Source organism: Calidris pugnax, unplaced genomic scaffold, assembly GCF_001431845.1.
Source record: "Calidris pugnax isolate Ruff unplaced genomic scaffold, ASM143184v1 scaffold20, whole genome shotgun sequence".
NCBI classification, from domain to species: Eukaryota; Metazoa; Chordata; class Aves; order Charadriiformes; family Scolopacidae; genus Calidris; species Calidris pugnax.
In genome coordinates, this window is record NW_015094510.1 from 26,609,651 (window position 1) to 26,633,358 (window position 23,708).

General features: G+C 40.9%; 1 protein-coding gene across 1 annotated transcript in view; it reads left to right on the top strand.

Moving 5' to 3' along the window:
- The first annotated feature begins 16,192 nt into the window (after positions 1-16,192).
- Positions 16,193-23,708, top strand: part of XPO4 (exportin 4) — a 62,747-nt gene continuing 55,231 nt past the window's right edge. The window contains exons 1-3 of the mRNA XM_014966065.1: positions 16,193-16,292; positions 19,469-19,610; positions 19,870-20,008. Coding sequence (XP_014821551.1) covers positions 16,199-16,292; positions 19,469-19,610; positions 19,870-20,008 — 375 coding nt within the window. The 5' untranslated portion in view covers positions 16,193-16,198. The remainder of the gene's footprint in view (positions 16,293-19,468; positions 19,611-19,869; positions 20,009-23,708) is intronic.

Here is a 23,708-nt window from a genome sequence, read left to right on the forward strand (position 1 = left end):
TTTTAAATAGTCCCCATTGTTTCCCTTCCCTGCCTCCCAAAAAGGAAAACTCCAAACTCTCCTACTTCTGAGACTTAATGATGAACGGCAGACCATAGAGTGCTGCCTTTGCCTCTGCCAAAACATGGAGTGGTGGCTCACCCACCTGAGTGGCTGCCTGGGGAACTGAATTGGCAAGAGAATGCGTGGGGAAAAGTGGGTTTGTTTTGTTTTGTTTTGTTTTTTTTACTTCTGGTAATTTTTACGATGTTGCATTAGAAACAATTTTGTTACCTTGACTGAGATGAGAAAGCTTGCCTATGCCCCTAAAAGAAAGTTTGGTCAAATTATGCTCTTAAACCTTTTAGGAAGTAGCAGATATAATTCTCTTTATCTGTAGATCAAGACTTGTTTTTTTTCTAATAGAAAATAAAGTTGTTTGGGTTAATATAGGAGCAAGTTTTATTGCTTTCGTTACTCTAGAAGTCAGATAAGTTGGTTTAGTAGTTTCTAGCAAATTGAAAATTCTCAGAACTATGAAAGTGAATATGAAGAAAGACTAAAGATATATCATGGTTTGTGCTAAAATGATGAATTTCAATGTTTATCCTCGTGTGGTCCAGCTGCGTTACGAGCAGCTGTGCAAAATGGTAGAGGCACAGCTGTAGTAGTGTTGAAAACAAGCCTTATGCCAGGGTCTTTTGAAGGCTTTGTGTAATTAAGTTGTGGCTGTGAAATCAATGAAGTGCATAAAGGTGATTTGCCATGGAATTTTATATTTTATGACGGAAGTCCTTGGGATTTCAAATGGCTTGGCCAAGGTGACAAACATCTGAAATCCCAGGCTTATAAGCATGACACAGACATATGTTGTTTTCACGGAAGCCTAAACCGGCCTAACAGTGACTGGCTGAGGAAAACCATTGCTTGTCTTTTTGCTGGCTTGACTATCTGGTAGTTTAGTGAGCTGGGCTGGCTTACAGAGGGACCTGCCAGTTGCCAAAGCTAGCATGAGATAATAATGTACACCTAGGAATGGAGAGGAATTGGCATGGTTGGAAGGAGAGGAGGAAGGTCTCCATCACTGCATTGCCTCTCCGGGAACCACAGCCTTGGAGTTTTGGAGAAGCAGCCCCTGTTCACTGCTATTACTTTAGACTACCTATTGAGACTATTAACTTTATTGTGACAAAGGAAAAGAAAAATACCAGCATCCTTCATGAGTGTGTTTTGGCATCTGTTCATGGGAGGAGCTGCAGAAAAGTTACACGATATTTGTCCTATTCTGTACTTTACTGAAAGTATTCTCTTTTCTTGGTAAGAGTGAGCTGTAGTGCTTAGAGTACTGGTGTTTGAGGGGATTGGTGGTGGGGTGCTCTAGTGTGTTATTAAGGCTGTACTGGAGTGGGTAGTATATTTCTTGACTTCATATTTCCAGTTTTTCAGAAATGGGTAACTTCATGGCTTTTAAGACACCAAGAGGTAGTTGAGCCATGTTCAGTCAGTTCTTCAGGCTACTTTTGGAAGGACCTTGGGTTTGACTCTTTCACATCACAAGTAAACATCCTGGCGGCTGGGGTTTTTGCTCCAATAATAGGTGAAGGAGGGCAGAGGCAGTTCATAGAATTGACAAAAGAGGCTGCAGCATCACTAATACAGAGTCTGAAAATGCAGTAATTGGGTGTACTCCAAAGGCTGGTGCATTGGCCTGTGCCACAGGGCACCTGTGGCTCTGAGACTTAAGCATTGGTTTGTAGAGAGATCAATGGTGCAGCTGGATGACAACCAACATTGAATTATACCACCTTTTGTTATTATAAAAAGGTATTTCACCTATTGTTAATTGTGGCATTAGTGATGATATGCAAACAGTATCAAAGCTAACACAACAGCAGAAACAGTTGTACAAACACAAACCACACTGGCTCATTTACACACTTGTTGATGAGGTACTGCAGAGCTGCCACCTTTCTGTCACATGGCAGCTCAAAAGAAGTCATACCTCCATGCCATGCACCACCTGGCTGGGGATGCAGGAGATTTCCCATACTGGTGATGTCAGGGCAAGCGTCGTCAGTCTGGGGTCCTCTGTGGACCAGGATCCAAGAGACATGTGTATCTTGTCTGCCTCGGGCACACAGCAAAGGAAGGGTCCTCTTCTCTTTTTGCTGATTTTGTCTGGCTCTGTAAAAAAAAGTGGTCTTCAAGGTTTTGGAATGAACTTCCCAAAACTCCATCTGCTATGGCTTGGGCTTGTATTGGTGGTCTTGGCATCACACGTGCCCTTCAGTCAGTTCCTCATTTGTCTTGCCATGACTTTACCTGGGCATCCTTGGTAGAAACCTACCTGCCTGCCTGCTGTGGGTTTGTTTCATCTTACAGCTTGGTTGGTTTTCTCTTATGTTACACCCCTCTTCTTAAAGCTACATTTTACATGCTTGTCACTGGTAGATTTCATGAGGCCTCCTCCACAGGATCTATCTGTATGTGTCTAGAGTAACTGGAGATCCCCATATGGAGGACTGGATCTGTATCTCTCTTGCAACAGGACTGCAGCCCTGGGAGGAAAAAAAATGTTCCCCCTTTGCAGCTACAGATAGATGCTGGTTTGATATTAGGTGCCTTAAGGCAGGGTTTGTGGTTTGAAGGCAGTGGTTGAAGAGCAGTACTTTAAAACTTCACTGATCTTATGCGCAAACAGAGCTTTGGGTGTTTTCTGCAACTTACCATAGTTTTGGTTGGTTTTTGGTTTTTTGTTTTTTGGGTTTTTTTTGTTTGTTTGTTTGTTTTTGTTTTTTGTTTTTTTTTTTTTTGTTAAGGTCTTAACTGTTCACATTTAGCTTAGCTCTGTCATCTCTTCGGTCACTGATGTCTACTGTTTGCTTTGTGCTTTGCTAATAATGTTGCTGCTATTTGACTGTTCTGTCAACCATACTTTTTTGGTAGCTTCCCAGATAGATGAAATCTTGCATCCTGCAAATAGGTTTACAAAACACGTACACTCCTCTCTGGTGAAGAAAACATGAATAGCACTTCCCTTACCTGTCAACAACAATAACAGAAGCCCAACCCAAAAAACAAACATGCTTCTTCCTGAGAGAATTAGGGAGGCTTAGCTGCAAAGCCTTTTTTGTGTGATGTTGTTTTAAGTGGGATTAAGAACAGATGTTGGGTAGCTTTAGGATAATGAATTGTTTAGCAGGGAATATATAAATATTAAATTCTAATATCAAGAGAAATGACAATATTGTTTCTGGAGCTATTCTACTGTTCATGTTACAATAACATTCCCTCTAACAGCACTAAGAATAAAATATATAATTATGACCACATTTCTTCACATTAATTTTTCAGTATGTAGAGCCCTGTGACTGTTCTGAGCTTGAGACTTAGCGAATTTATGCAGGTTCTTAGGGTGAACTTGGGCATGTAAAGTTAAGGGAGTCTTGAAAATTGCCTCTTTTATACAACCCCCCCAAATATGTGTATGTGGAACAAAACAAAAAAAAGTTTTCTTCATAAAAGAAATGCTTTTTAGAAGAGGATCTCTCAAATACATGTTGTGTGTCTGTGTCTTTGTATATTGGAGGGTGAGTACAGAGTTGTAACTTCTTTGGTAACATGGTTCAGACTGAATTTGCAAGAGCGGAACAAATTAATGAGACAAGGTAAAAGTAAATTGCATCCTACCTTCTCAAGTATATACAATTCTAGATATATTTTTGCCATTTCCCAGTAATGGCCAAAATGTTAGAGAATGGAGCTTTTAATAGGTGTTCAGTGAAAGTCCAAAATTTTTCCTGGTTCTGAGTGAAAGAAGTTCTTCACTTTGCAAAACCATTTTCAGTTTCGCAATTCCCCTTGGCTTCCTTACCCTGCAGGCTGGATTAGGTGATGAGCGACCTCCTCTGGCCTCTATTCTGTTGCTCTTTTTTTTTTTGCTGTTTTGATTTCATGTTCCCTGTAGTTACGCTTCTGTTTGCTCACACGATTCAGGTATTGTGTTTTGTGTGTATTTTACTTATGTCTGTCTGTAAGTTTCCATTAACATGCTAACAGCTAAAAGTTGTCAATGAAGGTAGGTATTTTAGGCCATGCCGTTTTGAAAGTTAACCAAAGGAGTTTTTTGTGTCAAATTTAGATTAGGATTTTTTTTAAGTTTTCAAAGTTTATCCCTGTTTTAATCAGCTCCTTCCAAATAACTATGCTGGGACAAAAAGCAAGATTGATGGAGAAGGAAGTGCAAAACCCTGATTTTAGGCAGGGAGGCTGACTTGCCCTGTGTGCCTGTCTTGAGCTTCATTAGTGTGGTGAGAGGAAACATGCTTGTGAAAGAGGCAAAGCCTAAAACTTTCAAACTCAAATGCGTCATTATCTCAGTTTAAATCTTTCATTGAGTGATGACTTTCAACTTCTATGTTGGGGTTTTTTGAGGCGGATGGGCGGTTCCTAATGTGATGTCCTGTTACCCCTGTGATGTCCTACTCCATCTTCACATGCTTACTGTAGAAGGCTACCTGTGAGTAAAAATAATGTCATCCCTGCAACAATGGGTGGTTATAACTGTAGTTTCAGCAGGCTTAATTTGAAATTGGACAACAGGAAAAAAATACATGCAAGGTACCCCTTCACATAGGGGCAATAAATAAGTTTCTCTTGTTGTAGAAGAGCAGCTGCTGACAATATTTCATGTACAGTGAGTCTGATAAATAGGTTATATCTCATCTACATCTCAACTTGTGAGCTTTGGAAAATGAGTACAGCCATTACCAGCATTATTAAGATCTGCTCTCTAGTGGAAGAGGGGTCGCAACAATTCTTCCTTTTCTTAAAACTTTGTCTTGAAATTCACTGTCACAGTCCTGGCATTTTCTGTTGAGCCATGCCTATATGGTCTCATAGGTAGAGAAATAGAGAATATTGAGGTGAGCTACTTGAATCCTGTGATTGAGTTGTGATTGTGATTTCAGGGGCAGTGGATGGCCTAGGGTCCTGTCTCTTGCTGGAGAACCATGACCTGTCATGGGGATAGTCCACCCTGCAGTGGAGCCTGCGGTGTATGTTGATGCTGAGACTCCTCTTCTTCTCAGCCTCTAGGATAACAGACTCAGGGCCTGAACTTGGGACCATTTGTCTTCCATGCCTCCTCCTGGGGGAAAAAGAGAAGCACATGTAGTTGGTAAGAGCTGAAATAAAAGTTTGGTTCATTTCCACCAACCCTTCTCCTCCTTCCTGCAGGATGAGGCAGCCAAGCTCCAAAAGAACGGTCAGAGGAAGGAAGCAGGAGAGCAAGAGTAGAGGCTAGTGCAAGTGCAGCTGTAGTAAGGGCACTCTGACTTTTTGTATCCTTTAGCTATGGATATTTTTAGGGTTCCTGTGCTATTGCAGTAGTGACGTTTCATTCCTGGTGAAGTCAAATCAAGCTGATTTTATTTGTTAACATCAAATGGTTTAGAAATATTTGGAACAATGTGGTTTTCCATAACTGTTCCATTTGGTTATGATGTTTTTCTTATCTTTGTCCTTCTCTTCTGTATTGAGTCACACTTGGTCTGCCTTGACTGAGCTTTCTCTGGTCTGCATAAGTTGACTTCTTGTTGCTTTGTAGGACCTTCCTGACTTCAAGGGACTGTGTGTGGATTTGCTCGTTGCAGTCAGCCAGGCATTTTGCAGAAATTACTTTGCTAAACAGAACTGCCTGTCAGATCTTGCTTGTGCTTTGAAATGTTAGAACAGTGAATGTGGTGATTAGGAAATAATGTTTTATTTAAGGGTCTGAACTGTAACCTCGTAGGCTAAATATCCATTATAGGACATATTTCAGATTTATCTGTTCTCAGTGTGCTTAAACTGCAGTTATGGAGAAAACGGTAACAAATAGGTATAAAGCACACATAATTTTCTGAAGTGTTTTGTGTTGACTGCTGTGTTATCCTGGTTTTCATTGCCTAAACTTACAGAAGTGAAAGACTACTGAAGTTTACACTGAAATTTCTTGGAATCGATTTGAAGCATTTTCTGGACCCAGAGATTATAAAGAAAGCATTAGATTTAAAAAGAAAACTAGATATTGGTTGTAGTGTATGTAAAGTCTGAGATAATTGTGTTTACTCCCATTCTGATTCCTTTATATGGGGCTCTGTGAGTTTAGTCTGGCACTGACAAATTTAAACTTGTAATTCTTAGGATATGCAGAATTTCCCACGCAGAATTCAGTCATTTTTCCAAATTCTGCTGGAGCAATCCTCCACGGGGTGGATGGAGTCTGGGCTGATCCTGTTCATCTTATGCTTCCAGAGGTTGGCATGAGTCAGTGTACGGTTAATTCAGTTGAATTTGTGGATTTTCTTGTTAAGCAGTGTGCACAGTGATCAGAAAAGAGAAAGTCCTAAATGAATTGCGTGAGGAGACCGACAACAGTCAGAGCTGATAGTGGAAGAACAGCTCACATAGATACATAGACCAGCTACAGACATCCATTTGTCACAGTGCTACCACAGTTAGCTGAGGGCTATGTCTTCATCACCCTCAGTTCTTTTTTCTTGCTCCTCTGTGGTCCTGCTTCCTCGAACAAAGATTCTGCTCTGCCTTCCTCCCTTTTGCCTTTCAAGTCATACCCATTCTTCTTCAAGCAACAGGTCTTGGGTGCAGTTTTTGGCACTGAGAAGTGGATGTGAACAGTGGAAGCCGTCTCCTCGCGCAGTGAGAACAGTTGCTCTGCAGACTGGCTACCGCGAGTCATGTATCTGAAGTGTCATGTGCACATAAATGAATGGCAATTTCAGTGGAGAACCTGTAATAGTCTATATTTGAGGGTCAAGTTGTTAGTAGAGAAGTAAAATCTCAGTAGTTTTTGCTGCTTATCTTGGAGAGGAAGTCTTATCTCAGAAATATTGATGGTAATGATTTACTTTGGCTCTCTAATCTCTTAATGTGTATATATAGTATCTTCTATAAGACCATTTCAAAACTGAGAATAGATCTTATCACAGACCACAATTTATCTCCAGTTTTACTTGTAAAAGACTTAATAAAGTACTTCAGCTCCAAAATGCAAAGCACAATCTGATATGAAAAAAAAGTCTTTTTTTCCCTATTGTTAAATCTCTGCGTGAAAGCAAGACATGAGTGAGTAGGTGTGTAGGAGGTAATTCCTCCAGCAGTCACGCATTTGTTCCAAATATATACGGAAAAATACTGGGCACTCTGGGGTTTAAATAATTCAAATCATAATTACTTTTGGGAAAGATTATTTTTTTTTAAATCAAACAAAGTTTTTGTTCAGAAAGTCTTAAATCTCTACCGGGTTGTCTGTGTTGCAGGTCTGGTCGGAAGCCATCTTTCTTCCTGATCTTCAAAAATAATCTTGAGTATCTTTTAAATTGGGAGATGAGTTACTGCTGTAATTCAAATGATTATTCCAAAAAGCAAGTAAGAAGGAAGTAATTGGTATATAGTTGAATTTGTTTATTACACTAGCCAGGTTTTCTGTAGTAACTTAGCTGTTGCTGAAGGCTCTGGCAGTCGTGTAGCGACAGATCTGAATTGGACAGCAGAAGCTGCTATTGATACCAGTTGTTTAAACTGCCTTCTGGCCTGCTGCCCGAGGCAGGGACGTCTGATCCACTTGGGAAGCAGTTGCCGAAAGCTGTTGAGCTGAGCATCTTCACGTAGCTGGAATTGTTGGCTGGTGGCATCTGCTTCATGAGTGGATCAGACATCCCTGAACTGCTGGGTATCAGCGTCTGCTGGAGAAGTAGGGTGAGGAGCTGAGAATGAAAGTGTGTCTAATCGTCCGGTTCTCTCTGTGTCTGACCCCTGTATCTGATCTCTTTTATTAGCTCTTCTAATAAGTGACAGTTATTGAATGTGCCATGATAACACTGTAGGAAAAGGCTTATTTAAAACACATGAAAAGTGTTACTGGTAAAACTGGGTTGGAAACTCCTTATGGCTTGACTCCACAGAAGTCAGGGTAATGCAGTCTACCAGTTGCTTGACGTGACCGGTAGAGTTACACTTGGAATCTCCTTATTCTGAGAAGGTGAGTTATACAAAAGAATCACATATGTAACAGAACTGTGCTGGGGAGTTACTCTCCTAAGACACTTTTTTATTATATAAGATACAGAAATCTGGTTTTAGGGGTGTTTGAGCATCTTGGTAGAAGAGCACAGTAAATTTAAATTTCATAACTTTTGATTATTTGGGTATGTTGCAGCTCTAACAATTGCTTACATGGATAGAGTAATATATTTAGCTGTCCTAAATGCAGTATGTGCACTAGTTAAAAATTATTGCTTGCCTTGTGTTTGATGATGGGTTTTCCTTTTTTTTTTTTTCTTTTTTCTCCTGCTATTTTTGCCCCTATTCCTCAGCTACGTTATCACTATCACATGGTGTTCCCCTGCACATGCTTCTCAATTTCACTCATGATCTTTCTCCTTTGCATATGCCTCCCTGTTACTTGGCTTCCCTGCCTGCTGGGATGTGTTGGGGAGCCATCTGGGTTTCCTTTATTCCTTGCTTCTCCCAGCCTCTCTTGCCTGATGGTGGCTGTCAGCAAGGTCCAGACCCAGCGGTGCCATTGCAGTCTGTGGTGGCTTTTGCTTATCCTGGTGTGTTGATAGAGATTCAATTTCTTATTCTTGTCTCTGTTAGGCTTCCGGGCTGTCTGCAGCAGAGTCTAGACACCATTCTGGAGAACAGCTAATGTGTTTAATTGGTTTTTCATAAGCTGATAATGGCCTGCAGACCAGAGGCTGGGAACAGTTTTGTTTTACCTCTTGACTGCAGGGAAGGCAAGATACCTTTACTTATTTGGGGAAGCTCAGTTGGGAGAGTTTGTGGTGAATTTTACGAAGTCGCACTTCAGTAGAAATCTCAGATTTTTATTTCTTCCCTTGTCAAATTTGTAATGTGCTTTACTTGCAGACATAAACATTGCCTTTGGCAAGAAAGTTCCTTCTTGGCTTAAGTTGTAGCAGGTACAAGCAATTTGATCTTTTTTTTTTTTTTTTTTTTTTTTAAGAAAATTCTCTTAGTAGGCATGTTTGCCTTTCCATAATCCTACTAGTGTTTAGGCTGTGCTGTTCATAGGGGACCATTTTTTGTAGGTGGGAATACTGTGGGTGTCAGCTTAAAACACTCCGGTGCACTCTCTCTGTGTTCTCTTAAGCAGCAAAGTGTGGAGGAGTGCATGACTGTTCTTTGTGATGTGCTAATTTGCAGATTTCCCCCAGTGTAATTGTAGAAAGACACTGAATTGAGTTGTATTCAGTGCTGTCTTGCCATAGCAAAAGTCTGTGAAAAATCAGAATTTGTCTCCAGCAAACTTCTCTGTCTGCAAGGAATGAATGCTGTTCATCCCATCCTTAATTATGTTTATACAAGGCAGGATTTTTTTTAGCAAAAGTATGATGCAGGGATAGCAGTGCAAGCTGGTTAACAAAGTTATATTTAAATAAAAAAGTATTCCATTGTTAATTTTAATAATAGTGTCACTTGAATGTTAGAAGTTGTTTATTTTAAGATACCGTCCATTGTCCACAAGTGACTGATACGTAATATTCTCTGGCATCTAAAATCATAAAGAAAATAATGTCAATTCTAATATGTGATCAAAAAATGGTGCTTTTTGTGTCTCTCTGATGATCAACATGAAACTGTCTGAACAGAATCGCTTGGGGGGGATTTAATACTTTTTAAAAAAAGCAACCCACAAGTGTATTCAGAAATAAGAGGAAGGAGCTAAAAGGGCAGACACCACTTTGCATGTGGATGTGGTGTTACCACTTCAGTCTGTTACTGGCAAATACAATTGGTGACCAGCTTTAGTCTTACAAGGAGGGCATGATACTTGCAACCCATTTGGTATGTTTCTTAGGTCTGTTACCTTCATTGCTTGGCACTCTCCATCATGGCAAGTTGTAATTATAGATTATTTTTTAAAAGGTATGTTACTGAGAGAGGAAATGCTTATACTAAGCACGTGGTTCAGTAAACATATGTGTAGCTTCGGATCCTCTATCTGCATCTAACTACTATTTAGAACAAAACAAAACCCCCCTAGGCCCCTTATTTTTACCTCTTATTTTCACCTCTTATTTTCCCATGTGCACCTTCACCAGATGTTTCCTAGTCATGTGTATATTTTCCAAATGACAGTTGCTCTAACCCTTTCTCGTTGTTCTGACCGTCACTATGAATTAATATTTTAATTTATTTGTAATATCTGTTTGTTTTAATCAGTTTCTGCCTAGATAATGTATGCTAAATTTTTAGTCTTTTTAATTGTTTGCAGTTGTGCTGTCCTTTCTTGTAGCATCAGCAAATAATATGGTATCATTGAAACTGATGGTGTACCATCAAGGGAAGAACAGAAAAAAAAGAGAGGGTCAAAGTCAGAAATGAGAAATCTGTGCTATATAAGGAAGAAATAAAGACAGGTTAATTTGGAGAAGAAAAAAGTGGCAAGGTATAAACTTATGGAATTAAATGATCCTGCTGTATCAAGTGCTCTTCTTTATCTTCCCATAGAACAAAAGAACAGTTGTAGGGGATATGAATGTCAAAACCTACCAGTGCTGTCCTGGCTGTTGAGGACCCTTTGCTGTTTGGCAAGTTTAATGTTGTTGATTTATTGCGTTTGTGACTTCTGCATTTTTCAGATCAGTGGGTTGCTTATACTAATATTGCCAGAGGTAGACAGTTATTATGAACAACACTGGGCACCCCCTATTTTGTTAGTAGGGAGAGGGATGCTGGATGCTCATTGCTGTAACACCCTATCTCAGCTTATGTGGGTATCTCCCGAGAGTCAGCTGATTTTATTGTGGGTTTTTTTAATGTACAAAAAGTGAAAAATCAAATGTAGGGTGATATGTGAGTCCGTGAAAGGAAACTATTAAGAATCTAGTCAAGGACATAAGAGCCTAATCTCTCTTTTCCTACCATTGAAAATCACTGCCCAACTTTGGAAAGACTTGCTTGCCTGCATCTGAGATGCACAGGGACTGGCTCTTGGCAGAACTGATCTTTAGGTGTTGTGGGGGCTGTAGCCTGGGCATTCAGCCTTCGTGAAGAACGTTGGAAAAGGCTTACGTTACAACAGAAAAGTGTGTTTGTACCTATGATTTGGACAGCTTTTCTGTTTTGCTTATCTGTGCCAACACATTCCATCAAACTGCATCTGTCTCCCTGTATCCCAAAATATTAGAAAGGTGCTGGCTGAGGACTCAGTTCTGTATTTACCATAATATGTGGAATCTCAATGTCCATCTCTTTTCTTCCTTTTTTTTTCCCCCCAGTCCTCTTCTTTGACTGTGAGGTGTCAAATGAGTTTTCTACTTTTGACTTCTCAAACCATTTTCTCCTAAAGTTTAGTGTTTCTGCTCTTTTCAAAAAGATTTTTTTTTTCCACTGGCTCATTTGCTGTTGGTGGCTTGAGGAGAATCATCACAATTATTTGTGTACTTCTAAGAAGAGGACTGAGAAGGGAAGCAAAGATCTTGGCTTTCCCATGCTTCTTCCTTGAGCAGAAAAACCACAGTAAAGGTTTTTCACAACCACACAGAGAAAGTATGGGATTCCTGTAAGCACGTGCAGGATTTTAATCTTCTAACATATGCTTATTAGCTCTGTTACAATTTAGTCATCAAATACCTTAACTTAATTTCTCTCTGTTCTTTTTCTTTGACAAGTGATAGCAGGACATAGTGAAGTAGAACGAATTATGTTTGTTCTTTTTTTTTTTTTTTTTTTTAAGCCCCATTTGTTTGTTGAGGTCAGGTTATGAATTGGAAACAGTCTGAGAGCTACCTACAGACAAACAACTTGAGTCTCACCTTCTCACAAAACCAGCCAGAACTGACGCCGCAGTTGTCATGCCCAATGGTGACTCTGCTGAGAGGGCTGAGAAGAGCAGCTATTTCCACGTTGAAGAGATCCGTCCTGGCACGCTCAAATTCACCTCCTTCCAAAAAAATCTTCCCACTGTTTTTTAAGCCCTTGGAGCCATGGAGAATTACGTGGATCTTGGAGTTTGTGCCAGCTCCTCTGATTTGTTTTTTTTTTTTTTTTTTTTTTAGAAACTAGTTGACGTAAAAGGAGTTACATTACTTAGTTTTTCAGGCTTTCAAATGAGTTTAGTGGTCCTGAAAGAACTAATGCTAGTCTTCCAGAATGTTTTCTGGTCTTGTCTTTTTTTCAGTTTCTCTTTCCCTGGTGTGAATAATTGTCCTTTGAGTCAGTAATAGTAATCCTGCAGGATCCGATCGGTAGGCGCTGCTGTTGCTGTTCCTGTTCTGTATCCAGACAGCCTTGGTAGCTGAAAGGATGTAATTTTATTTATAATACTGTGTTATATAGGAACTCTGTTCTTATGGGGCAGTATCTTGTTATGCTAAAACCGGAAAGGTGATCCTTGTCCTGGAGATCTTTTTATAGGTAAATTGTAAGACAAAAGACAGAGCAGATGGGGGTTGGTGGTAACATCAGGCAGTACAGAAATGAAAGAGGTAGAGCTGGCAGTAGTTTCAATGTGCCAAAAGAGTCTTATCATTGCCACACTGGTTCTTAATTCCCTGCAAACTGGATAGTAGTGAAGAGTTTGGAGGCAATTGGAAAGAAAATGTGAACATGTGGGTATTTTGGGGTGACCTTCCAGGTGTGATGGGCACTTGGGATATGTTTCTAACCCTGTTGTGCTGAGGGGATGCTGGGCACCGGCTTCCAGGACTCTCGGGCTCACCTAAGCCAGTGTTCTTGTAATTTGTTCACAGAATGTGTATATGCTGGGCTTTCTTTTAAATGAGGTTTAAATTAGCTGGACTTTTAAGTACAGAGGCAACTGCTGTTTGAAGGCAGTGAAGGCAGCAGACCGTGAGCTTTAAGCTCCCTCTGGTGGCTGTTTAGTGCACTTCAAAGCGTACCCCTTGCACTTTTCTGTTCTGGAGTTTTGAGGGGCTAAGTGCCCAACGTGTTATTAAATTATCGTGATTTTTAAAATTAATACAGGAATATGATGTGCTGTACACCTTTTCAAGGTGCCAAAGGTCGTTTATAATCAGACTTCAGAAATATAGAAGAGTTGAAGTTAGAGGTCTCTTCTGTAGTTATTGTAAGCAGGAGGGGGTATTTCCCATAAAATTGTTGATTCTGTCTTTTTTTTAATGGTGCCATAATTTCCTTCTGATGTCCCTGGAGGTGCTTTTAAATGTCACAGAACACTGAAAATAGATATGATCTCTATATGAGAAACAAATATGCTTTGTTAATACAAAATTAGTTCAATATTAGCTACCTCTGATTTGCTCTTCTTGCTCTAAGAATGTGAATGTAAATGACCTCAGGCTTGCAAAGTGTTATGCTTTGTCATTCCCAAAGGACTCCTTCTAACTTGGCTGTAATTTAGTGAGGCTTCACAAGACTGCAGAGCTGTGGGCTGCAAGGTCAGCACTGCTCAAAGGGCAGTGTCACTCCACTCCTGTTCTCCCCGTTGTTGCTCTGGCGCTTGTCTGACTTCTTGATGCTTATTAAAGTAACAAAAGAGTGTTCATTCCCCTTATGTGTCCCACTTTCTTTTTTTGGTGGGCTAGTTGATAGAAGGCATAATGCAAGGAGGTGACAACACCACGCAGGTGAGAGCAAGAAAGGAGTGGGACCTCTCCTTTTGGTAGCAGAGGGTTATTTTAATAAGTTTATTGTCTTCAAGAAATTTGACTCTTAGTTCTCACACAACTTCGTTGACCAAAGCTGCGTGTTCCTTGAGACTTCAGAATATTCCCATGGCATTGCACAGCAACAGAGGACATAGGTTAAATGCACCTTAAATGGTAATTGTGCTGAAAAAAGCAACCTGTGTCACCAATCTGTGCTGTGCTGGCACAGGCTTCTGTGCTGGCTTATGGTGAGCCAGGCTGGGGGACTTATCCAGATAAAAGCAACATGCCTTTGGTGGGATGCTTTTCGGTGATCGCTCCCCCAATCTGGGTGTTTGCAGAAATGCTTGCCTGTACCACAGGGGAAAAAATGGGGACTGAGTGTTTCTTTGGTTTGGTTTATTTGTGATAGCACTGTGCGTCAAGCTGTGGCTGTGTAGGTCATTCCTGAATTTTTGATAAGCTGCTCCAGATATCCTCGTGGCATTCAGTACAGCTGGCTGTGTCACAGTGAATGTAGCTGGAGCCCACGCTGAGAAGTACAGTCCTTCAGGCTGCAGCTGGCAGGGGTGGGTGGGAAGGGCTCCTGCTGATACCTGGCTGCATGCGGGACAGTTCAGGTTTTATCAGAATCGAGACTGTTTCTTTACAAGTTTTAATGTGCTTAAAAAGTTATTAAAAGTTCGGGTTTCTGCCTTGGGTTGGAGTTGGCCGAAACTCAGTGTCCTGGAAGGATTGGGGTACCACCATGGAGATTGCTTCTGTGTCAGTTGGTCAGCAGTCTGTAACAGCCCAAATATCTGCAATCACTGTGATTTGTCCCCAGAGCTGGTAAGGTTGAGCTGTCCTCTAGGCGTTCACATCACTGTCCAGGGAGGTCCTGCCCCAAACTGGCTGAGGCAGAGCAGATTTGAGAAGGGACAAAGCATTTATTCTGCATCCATGAGGCTTTTTGGCAGCTACCTTCTTACTCTTCTTTCTTTGCTCTCTTCTCAGGGCATTCATAACGTCTGCAAAGGAAAAGTTGTGAGAGTCAGAAATGTGCTGTGTAAGAAGGAGCACAGCACAGGTCCTTCTTACGCTTGATTTGAGGACCAGCAGCCTGCTTTCCTTTGCTTCATCTAGTCAGATTATTGAGGAAATGACTGAGAAGCAGCAGCTTTAATCTGTGGTGTTACTGGCTCATATTTGAATCTTCCGTTGTACGTGTTTTGTTAAGGATGAATGAATTAAATCAGATTTGAGATATTTTATTTACTGGAATATATTTTTCTTAAGTTAAATACCTTGGTCTTTATGCTAAGATCTTTGTGCTTTTATTCCCAAAGCAGTGGGTATAAATCAAACCCAAGAGGTATGCGGCACAAACATTCTCTTCAGGTTGCCAGGAACAGGACTTGAATTTGGAGTTTGGAAGTTCAGCTGAAGTTCAATGACCTACTCTGTCACCTTGACCCAGCTCTGTAGGTTGTGTGCAGTCTCTCTACACGTGCACATTCCTTTCTCAAAGGTGCATCAGTTCATCTTACACTGCCCAGTGTAAGAGAGGGCAGCATAATACCCTGTAAGAGTATTTTGTGCCATGTCCGTGTTTAGATGAATCCCAAATAGCAGAAACTGGAGAATATTAACGGCAAAAGTGGAGTGCAGCATGATGTTATGAAGAGCTGGTGTCTTTGGCAGGGTTGTTTTTACCTTGTGGGACAGCGGGGGTGGATCTCAGGGCTGCAGCATGAGGTGAGGCTGCAATGCGGGTGGTGAGCTCTCATTGCTCTCTGCAGGCAATACCCCACCTGGCAATGGCCCAGGTTACTGCATAGTTTCATGTTTTCCTATAGTTGGTTTTCAGGTAGAAACCACCATGGAGCTGGCTTGCAGCAGTGGTGGAAGAGCCAGTAACACCTGGAGCAGTTAAGGTGCCTATGGGACCTTATAAGAGGATGGTACAAGGGGATGGGTGTAGGCAGCTGGGGAGCTGCTGTAGCCATCCCCAAATGAGCTAAGCCCTCACTGAGTCTTTAAGGTGTCAACTCTGAAGTGAAACACTAGAGGGTAGTATGTTACTGCTGTTAATTTATTTTAGAACGTATCCACAGTCATGATTTTTTAATCCCTTGAATTTTTTCTACCGCTCAAATCTTTTAAAACAAATGTAGAACTAAAGAAAAAATAGTGCTTTGTTTCTGTGACTGAGAGTGTGTTCAGCAGCATTTAGAGGTGTGCAATGATACTTTTGGTTTGAGTAGGAAAAAGGTTGGGTTGAATTTAGATCTGACTTTTATCTTTCATCAGAATTATTATTAGAAACACAATACTTAGAATTATTCACTCTCTACCTGATGTCTCAATATTCACAATTACGTGCACACAATATAAATTGCACAGTGGTATGTAAGAGGAGGCCATGACTGAGAAAGAAGAAGCAGTTTTACCAAGAGACACTTGGTTTTAACAAGGCAAATACATATAAGTTCATGACATGGCTCATATATATTTACAACTGGGATCAGTTTTAGTACTTGAATAACTTTTTTTTTTTCTTTCAGGCACCACCTTCCATGGTCAATAATGAACAACGCCAACATGCCGAGCACATATTCTTATCATTTAGGAAATCAAAATCACCATTTGCTGTTTGCAAACACATTTTGGGTAAGTTTTAGTAACCGAAGTTAAGCACGTACCTGTTTTTATAACTGGAACTGTGCTGTTCTTCTGCAGCTGGGAATACAAACATTAGATTTGATTTTGAGGAGGGGTGGTTTTTGATGGAGGGTGAAGCCTGTTGCTGCCTTTTGGTTTTGTTTCTGGCATCTTTAAAGCTTTAAGGTGCAACTTCACGTAGCTAAGTTCCTAAACTGATTTAATAGATTGAGGTTTCCTCTGCTACATGATTATTTGTAATATTGTCTAATCTGTGGAATTTGTAGAACTGTCTACAGTGTAATTCCTTGGTGCTTCCCATTAAACCAGTCAGCAGTACAATTTTATATAGCTCTGCCAGATTTTGTGGTGATGCTGAACTTTTCCATGGTGAGAGTTTTTCAGGATGAATGTCTCAGTAAGTTGCTATTAACAGCCCAACTGTTGCATAAAAAACCAAACCAAAACAAAAAACAAACAAAAAACCAAAAAAAAAAAAAAAAAGAGTTGGAAAAGTTTCTGTCCAACTGGTAGAATCAACAGAGCGTTGATTCAAAGTTTTGTGGGATTACACCTGTGGAGAAAGGAAAGAGATCTGTAGGTATTGCCTTTTATCAGAAATTGATTGGATTTTAATGGAAGTTATGTAAATGTGGTTGTGTTACAAATCTTCAAAATCTTCAAAAACAAATCTGTTTTTACAGGCGCTATAGAGACTTACTAGAGTTTGGCAGCTAAATAATCTGAAAATTGCAGGAGCAGTAAGCATGTAGGGTTCCTGCTCAGCACCACTGTACTGACCAGATGGAAGTGTTGGAGGCAGGCGAGGGGGAAGCTTCAGTGAAAGCTGACTCTGAAACCTGGAAATTTGTGGAAAAGAACATACACCAAAACCCCCAAAAGCAACTTTTCTTTCAAAGAATTTGCCAGAATAAACAGAGAAATGTTAGAATTATGTTTAAAATACGACTCAATTTCATAATTCATCCATTCCACAGTATTTTTTAACAGTTATTTTTAAATTTACTGGTTTAGAGAAGTGCATTGGCATTAGTATGGTAATGTCAATACTGTGGGCCTACTACTGTGTTGATAAATTACACTTTGAGATATAGAGCAGGGTATGGTTCCTTTCCTACACCCACTCCCTAACAAAAAGTTTTTCTACAAATGAGTTTCTTCTGGGTTTAGTGTATTATATTAGTACTTCATCTGGTCCTGAAGACTGTAACCACACTTTTTGCTTTATGGGTCAGCAAAATTGATGTCTTTTATTTTCACCTTGAGTTTTAGAAAAGTTTAAGTGGGCAAAAGAACATACTTAATGAATATTTTGATCTCTCATAAGTGATGCATTTGGCACTGCTCAGAAGTAAATAATAGAAATTTATGAAATAATTATCCAGCACTGCTAACCCTGCTAAGGGATACATCACTGCATCTTGTTCTTATAGAAGGGAATGCAGTTTAGCATTAGTAATTAAATATGACTGCAGACATTTTTCTTCTTTTTTTCCTTCTGAAATGTGGCTGGTTGGAAGGAATGTGGTGTTGGTTTTAACACCTTTTGGATGTCTTAGAAATATTAGATACACTGCTCATGGTCTGTCACCATTAAGAAACCAGCATATTTCCACATGGGTCAGGTTTTTCCTGGCAGTGGCTTCTGCAATAGGCAGTTGTGATGCTGAGACCTGGAACTCAGAAACTTTTCCCCAAACTTTTTGCTTCTTGAATCAGTGTTTGTATAGTCTGGACAGAAGGAACAGCTGGTCAACACTTTGGAGGTGAGAAGAGAGAGGTAGGGATAATGGAATCAGGAACCGGAGAGGGAAACAAGCAGTTCATGACAAAGAATAAAAGTGTACTGAGGGGATCTGTGCAGGTAGGGATGGGCAGGAACTGGCAGATCAGGTTAGATGGATTTAAAAAGACATGGAAAAAAATGATCAAGACAAGGAGTTGGAATGGAGACGGAGAGAGATAACAAGGATGTTGATGGCGTTCATGGAAAGAAAAGTGTACGAGCAATGCAGGGAGAACAACAGAGATGATGAGCACAAGGAAAAGGGGAAGAGCCAACACCATACAGTTTCTTTAGAAACCTGGAGTTGAACCCAGGAAGCATAAGGCTTTACGTTCTTCTGCTGTAAGCTTATAGCTCTTAAATGTACTAGCAAAACTTGTCCAGTCTTTCTTTAGTAACTTCATGGAGAGGATAATGGTGGTCTGACTAAGTTATAAGCTTACACTGGGTGCTAGACGTCTGTGCTGTTAATGGTTGCACTTGTGCATCTGTGGTACTTGATGCAAGGGAGAAATTCCATCCTCTTTTTTTAATAGCATTTTCATTTTGTGTGAGCTTTGTACAGTTTGAAAAGCCAAAGACCCAGAAGTTAGAAAATGCCAGAATTAAGACTTCCGTGCAGGAATAATTTGGCTTATTTTTATGTGTGTGTTAACCATACACATAAATCTTTTAATTAAGTAGTTACTTAGTTTTCCAAATGAAGCTAAATAGATTTAGAGTTGGTTTGTTTAAGCATGTTTACCTGTGTGGGGTTTAGATTTGGAGCCTGATTAAATTAACTTAAAAACATTTTAGGGAGTTAGCTGCTGTCTTGTATCTAGAACTTGCATATAAAGGAAACATGTATTACAAATGGGTGTGCATATGATCAGTGGAAGAAAGTTTGTTTTGTAGTCATTTAAAGCCCATCGTCTTGTGACCAAGGCTTTCTCAAACAACTTTACCATCCATAAAATAAATGTAATTTTATGCACTGTTGGTTCCAAAGGCAAGCACCTAGATGATGGAGAAGTCTTCAGTTCTGGCGTGACTGTCAAATTATTCATATCTTAATGTACTGGGACTAAACATTTGGTTGTTGCTGTTCCACAGTTGTGTTCAGCATTCTTATTCTTTGGCCCAGTCTCCTTGCCCAGCCAACTTTTCTTCCCTGTGTCTCTGACTCGATTAATACTGATCAATTTGATAATTGGATTATTGATTTATTTCCCCACCCTTTTGAGGTGTAAATACTTCGTCTGATTTCATAGCAACAAAAGTCCATTTAATAATAAATTAATAGTAAATTCCATTAATTTTTTATTTTAGAAATACACACAAGATAAATACATGTGTGCCTTCTGATACTCTAATTCTGTTTGTTTCTCTCTCACAGAAACTAGTAAAGTGGACTATGTCCTTTTTCAAGCTGCTACGGCGATAATGGAAGCAGTTGTAAGAGAATGGATTCTCTTGGAAAAAACTAGCATCGAGTCACTGCGAACATTCCTTCTAACCTATGTCTTACAAAGGCCTAAGTAAGTACAGGAGGAAAAACCCTCTGAACGTGTAGGATTCTACATGAAGTCTGGGTTATCCTTTTTTTTCCCAAGGGCAGTGATAGAAGATAATTTCAACAATTATTTATCTTCCGTTAACGCTTAGTTGACTTCTATGGAGTTGTCAGCTTTCCCTTATGAATTTGCACAAAGTGTTTGAAAAAGAAATGAGTTAAATTTTACTGAGCATTGATGTTGACTATTGTTTGCAAACATATTTTTGTGATGTTGCTTACAGCCTTCAAAAGTACGTTCGGGAGCAGATTCTATTAGCAGTAGCGGTGATAGTGAAACGGGGATCATTAGACAAATCAATCGACTGCAAAAGCATTTTTCATGAAGTCAGCCAGTTGATCAGCAGCGGCAACCCCACTGTTGTAAGTATTATTATTTTTTTTTCTTAAAATGTAAGCAACCTGTATCAGCAGCATAAATTTTATACTTAGTGACTACAAAATCTTATATGCTTCTCAACTAAAAATTCAAATTAGCAATTAAGTTGATAGCTATTCGAGCAATTGTTTTCAAAGTCCGAGATTTTTGAATAAGGAGGTTTTGGGACTAGTAATAATACGTGTAGTTCTTTGGTACACCATATTTTTTAGGAAATAGTTTTCTCTGAAAACTCACTTCTTTAGGTGCTATGGGATTTTCTTTTGTTGTTTGTTTCTCTGGGTTTCTTTAATAAAACAGCAGGATCTAAAATGGATTTTCCATTAGCTGGCCGGTTCTCTGTGCGCTCTGTTCCCCTCCCATCTGTGCAGAGCTGCACCCTCCTGTGGCTCAGCTGTCGGAATAGGCTGCCCAGCCAGAGGCATAGGTCTCTGCTGTTCTCGGGGAGACGGGTAGGTGGAGAGAAAGGGGCGTGAGGAAGTAAAACGTGGAATGGAAATACAAAACTTACTCTAGATTTAATGTCATACTGCTAGGGGTAAGTGTTACCTTCCATAGTGAGCTCAAAGTGGAAACAAGGTGTCCAATATCTATCTATGCATTTAGTGAAATTCCGTTTGCTATGCCAGGAGATAAGTTTAGAATAGGTCATAATAGAGGCATGTAACTAGAGATTAAAGAGAGGTGATTTTTCTCCTACCAAATGCAAATTGAAGATTGTGTAGATTCCATGCTGAAAGTTTTAACCAAAGCTTTTCTCAAACAAAACAAACCGTGGGGGAATGGACTCCTAACATCGCCGAGCATTTAGAGCAGCAGTTGTACTAGATGTGAGCGGCAAATGTTTAACTCTGAAAATTCGAACAAAATGTGCTAGAAGTAATGCAGCTCATGTCATGGTCCTAAAAATAGTGTGTCACCTCTGAGCACAAGTGATATCCCCCTAGGGTATGGCAATTTCAGTTATACTTCTAAACCTTAATTTCACTGTTATTTATCTGAAGGAGAACATTTTAGCCTTTTTGGTTGTGCATGATTTGGATAGAAATGGGTATTTGTTTAGGAGAACAATGTTAAGTTCATGGCTTTTTTCTGGGAAACATAGCCTTCTGATTAAAATGGAGTTACAACTGAGGCTTCCAAGTTGTTTATGTGCTGGTGTGTATGCTTATGTAATTTATATGATCTTGCCACAAAGACACAAAAGTGGAGTAAATAGCAGCCTGGATGTTAACAGAGAAATCCTCTCTGCACTGGCTCTTGTGCAGTCCAGCTTTTACAGTTGTATTCTCCATGTGCACTAATACCCAGACGGGCTGCTCCGACCACAGCGTGCAGGGCGCGCAGGCTTTATCGCCCCAGCCTTCCTGAGGAACAGAGCTCATTGCAGAGGAGCTCGGGCTGGGGGAAGGGACAATATTTCACTTTCCTCTTCTCCAAGTTCACCTGCTGCCACCACACAGAGGCCTAGTTTGGCTCAGCTTTTCATTTCCCTTTATCAACTCCCCTTTACAAGTGTTACTTTCTCCATAGTTTTTCCAAAGTATTTTGTGCGCAGGTTTTAAGAAGAGTATTTAAAACATCTTTAGTATATGAAGGTGTTTTCTATTCTGGTATGCTCATACAATGTACTAGCGAAAAATGTCACGTGATGCTGCTGGAACATATTTTCTGTAAGGCCCAGTATATGTTTGTTAAGTGATTGGCAGGCTGGTTATAAACACATGCTTCCCATGTACGTATTATAAAATTGTTCTCATTCATAAAAATGTTTTTGTGCTGCAGGAGAAACTCTGTTGCTGGCACAGCTTTATGTGACCCAGGACTTGGCATACACAAGAATAAGCAGTAATAAAATTGTGTGTTAGCGCAGTACCTGCCACAACTGAGCTCTGACTAGGTTCAGGGGGACACCACTTGTATAAATATATAATAACTTTGAAAGGTTGTATGAGATAATTCATACAATGAATTAGCCACTTATCTTTTCAAACATGGGTGGGTGTTCACTAGAGTCTCTGTAGCATTCGGCTGTGCTCATCAGGCCGTGTGGCACCGCAGTGGTGCAGCTGCCTTCCTGCCGTCTGGAGTCTCGGAGAAGTTGCTCCAGGGTCTGGTATGAAGCTGAGGGAGTGACACTGCTTTCAAGATCCGAGATGTGCTGTCAGGACAGCGCCATGCAGTGTGACAAGTGTTTCTGCACTTCACTGGAGATACATTTATATTAGTTATAAGAACTGGCCTCCACCCAAGTGAGGGAGGAGGCTAGGATATAGGTGTTGGGAGAGATCATAGAATCATAAAATTGTCCAGGCTGGAAGGGACCTCCAAAGGTCATCTAGTCCCACCTCCCCATGGTCAGCAGGGACACCTCCAACTAGAACAGGTTGCCCAGGGCCTCATTGAGCCTCACCTTGAATATCTCCAGGGATGGGGCCTCAACCACCTCCCTGGGCAACCAGTTCCAGTGCTCCACCACCCTCACAGTAAAGAACTTTCTCCTAATCTCCAATCTAAATCTGCTCCCCTCCAGCTTAAAGCCATTTCCCCTTGTCCTATCACTGCAGGCCTTTCTAAACAGGCTCTCCCCAGCCTTCCTGTAGGCCCCCTTCAGGTACTGGAAGGCCGCTATTAGGTCTCCCCGGAGCCTCCTCTTCTCCAGGCTGAACAACCCCAGCTCCCTCAGCCTGTCCTCATAGCAGAGGTGCTCCAACTTCCTGATCATCCTCGTGGCCCTCCTCTGGACCCGCTCCATCAGGTCCATGTCTTTCCTATCTTGAGAGCTCCAGACCTGCACACAATAATCCAGGTGAGGTCTCACCAGAGCAGAGTAAAGTGGAAGAATCACCTCTCTGGACCTGCTAGCAATGCATCTTTTGATGCAGCCCAGGATGCGATTGGCCTTCTGGGCTGCAGCTGCACACTGCCTGCTCATGTCCAGCTTCTCGTCCACCAGCAGCCCCAAGTCCCTTTCCTCAGGGATGCTTTCTAATACCTCACCCCCTAGTCTGTACTGATGGCAAGGATTGTCCCGGCCCAGGTGCAGAACCTTGCACTTGTTCTTTTTGAACCTCATGAGGTTCACCTGGGCCCACTTCTCCAACGTGTCCAGGTCCTTCTGGATGACACCACATTCCTCGAGTGTATTGACAACACCACACAGCTTGGGGTTGTCTGCAAACTTGCTGATGGTGCCTTTAATCCCTCTGTCTATATCATTGATAAAAATGTTAAACAGTATCGGTCCCAGCATGGACCCTTGAGGGACACCACTTGTCACTGCTCTCCATCTGGACTTCGAGCCATTGAGTACCGCCCTCTGGATGCGACCATCCAGCCAGTTCCTTATCCACTGAACAGTCCACCCATCAAATCCGTACCCCTCCAATTTGGCAAGCAGGATATTGTGGGGGACTGTGTCAAAGGCCTTACAGAAGTCCAGATAGATCACGTTCATAGGTCATCCCTTATCTACTGACCAAGTCACTTTATCATAGAAGGACACTAGGTTAGTCAGGCAGGACCTGCCCCTAGTAAAGCCATGTTGGCTGTCCTGAATCACCTCCCTGATCAACGGACATTTTCCAGCCCTATGTGCCTCCCTGATTCCTTCCACTTCTTTAACATGTCTTTCCTGTGGTAAGCGCTCTTGTCTCCAGCCTTGTACACTCAAGTTTCAGAAGT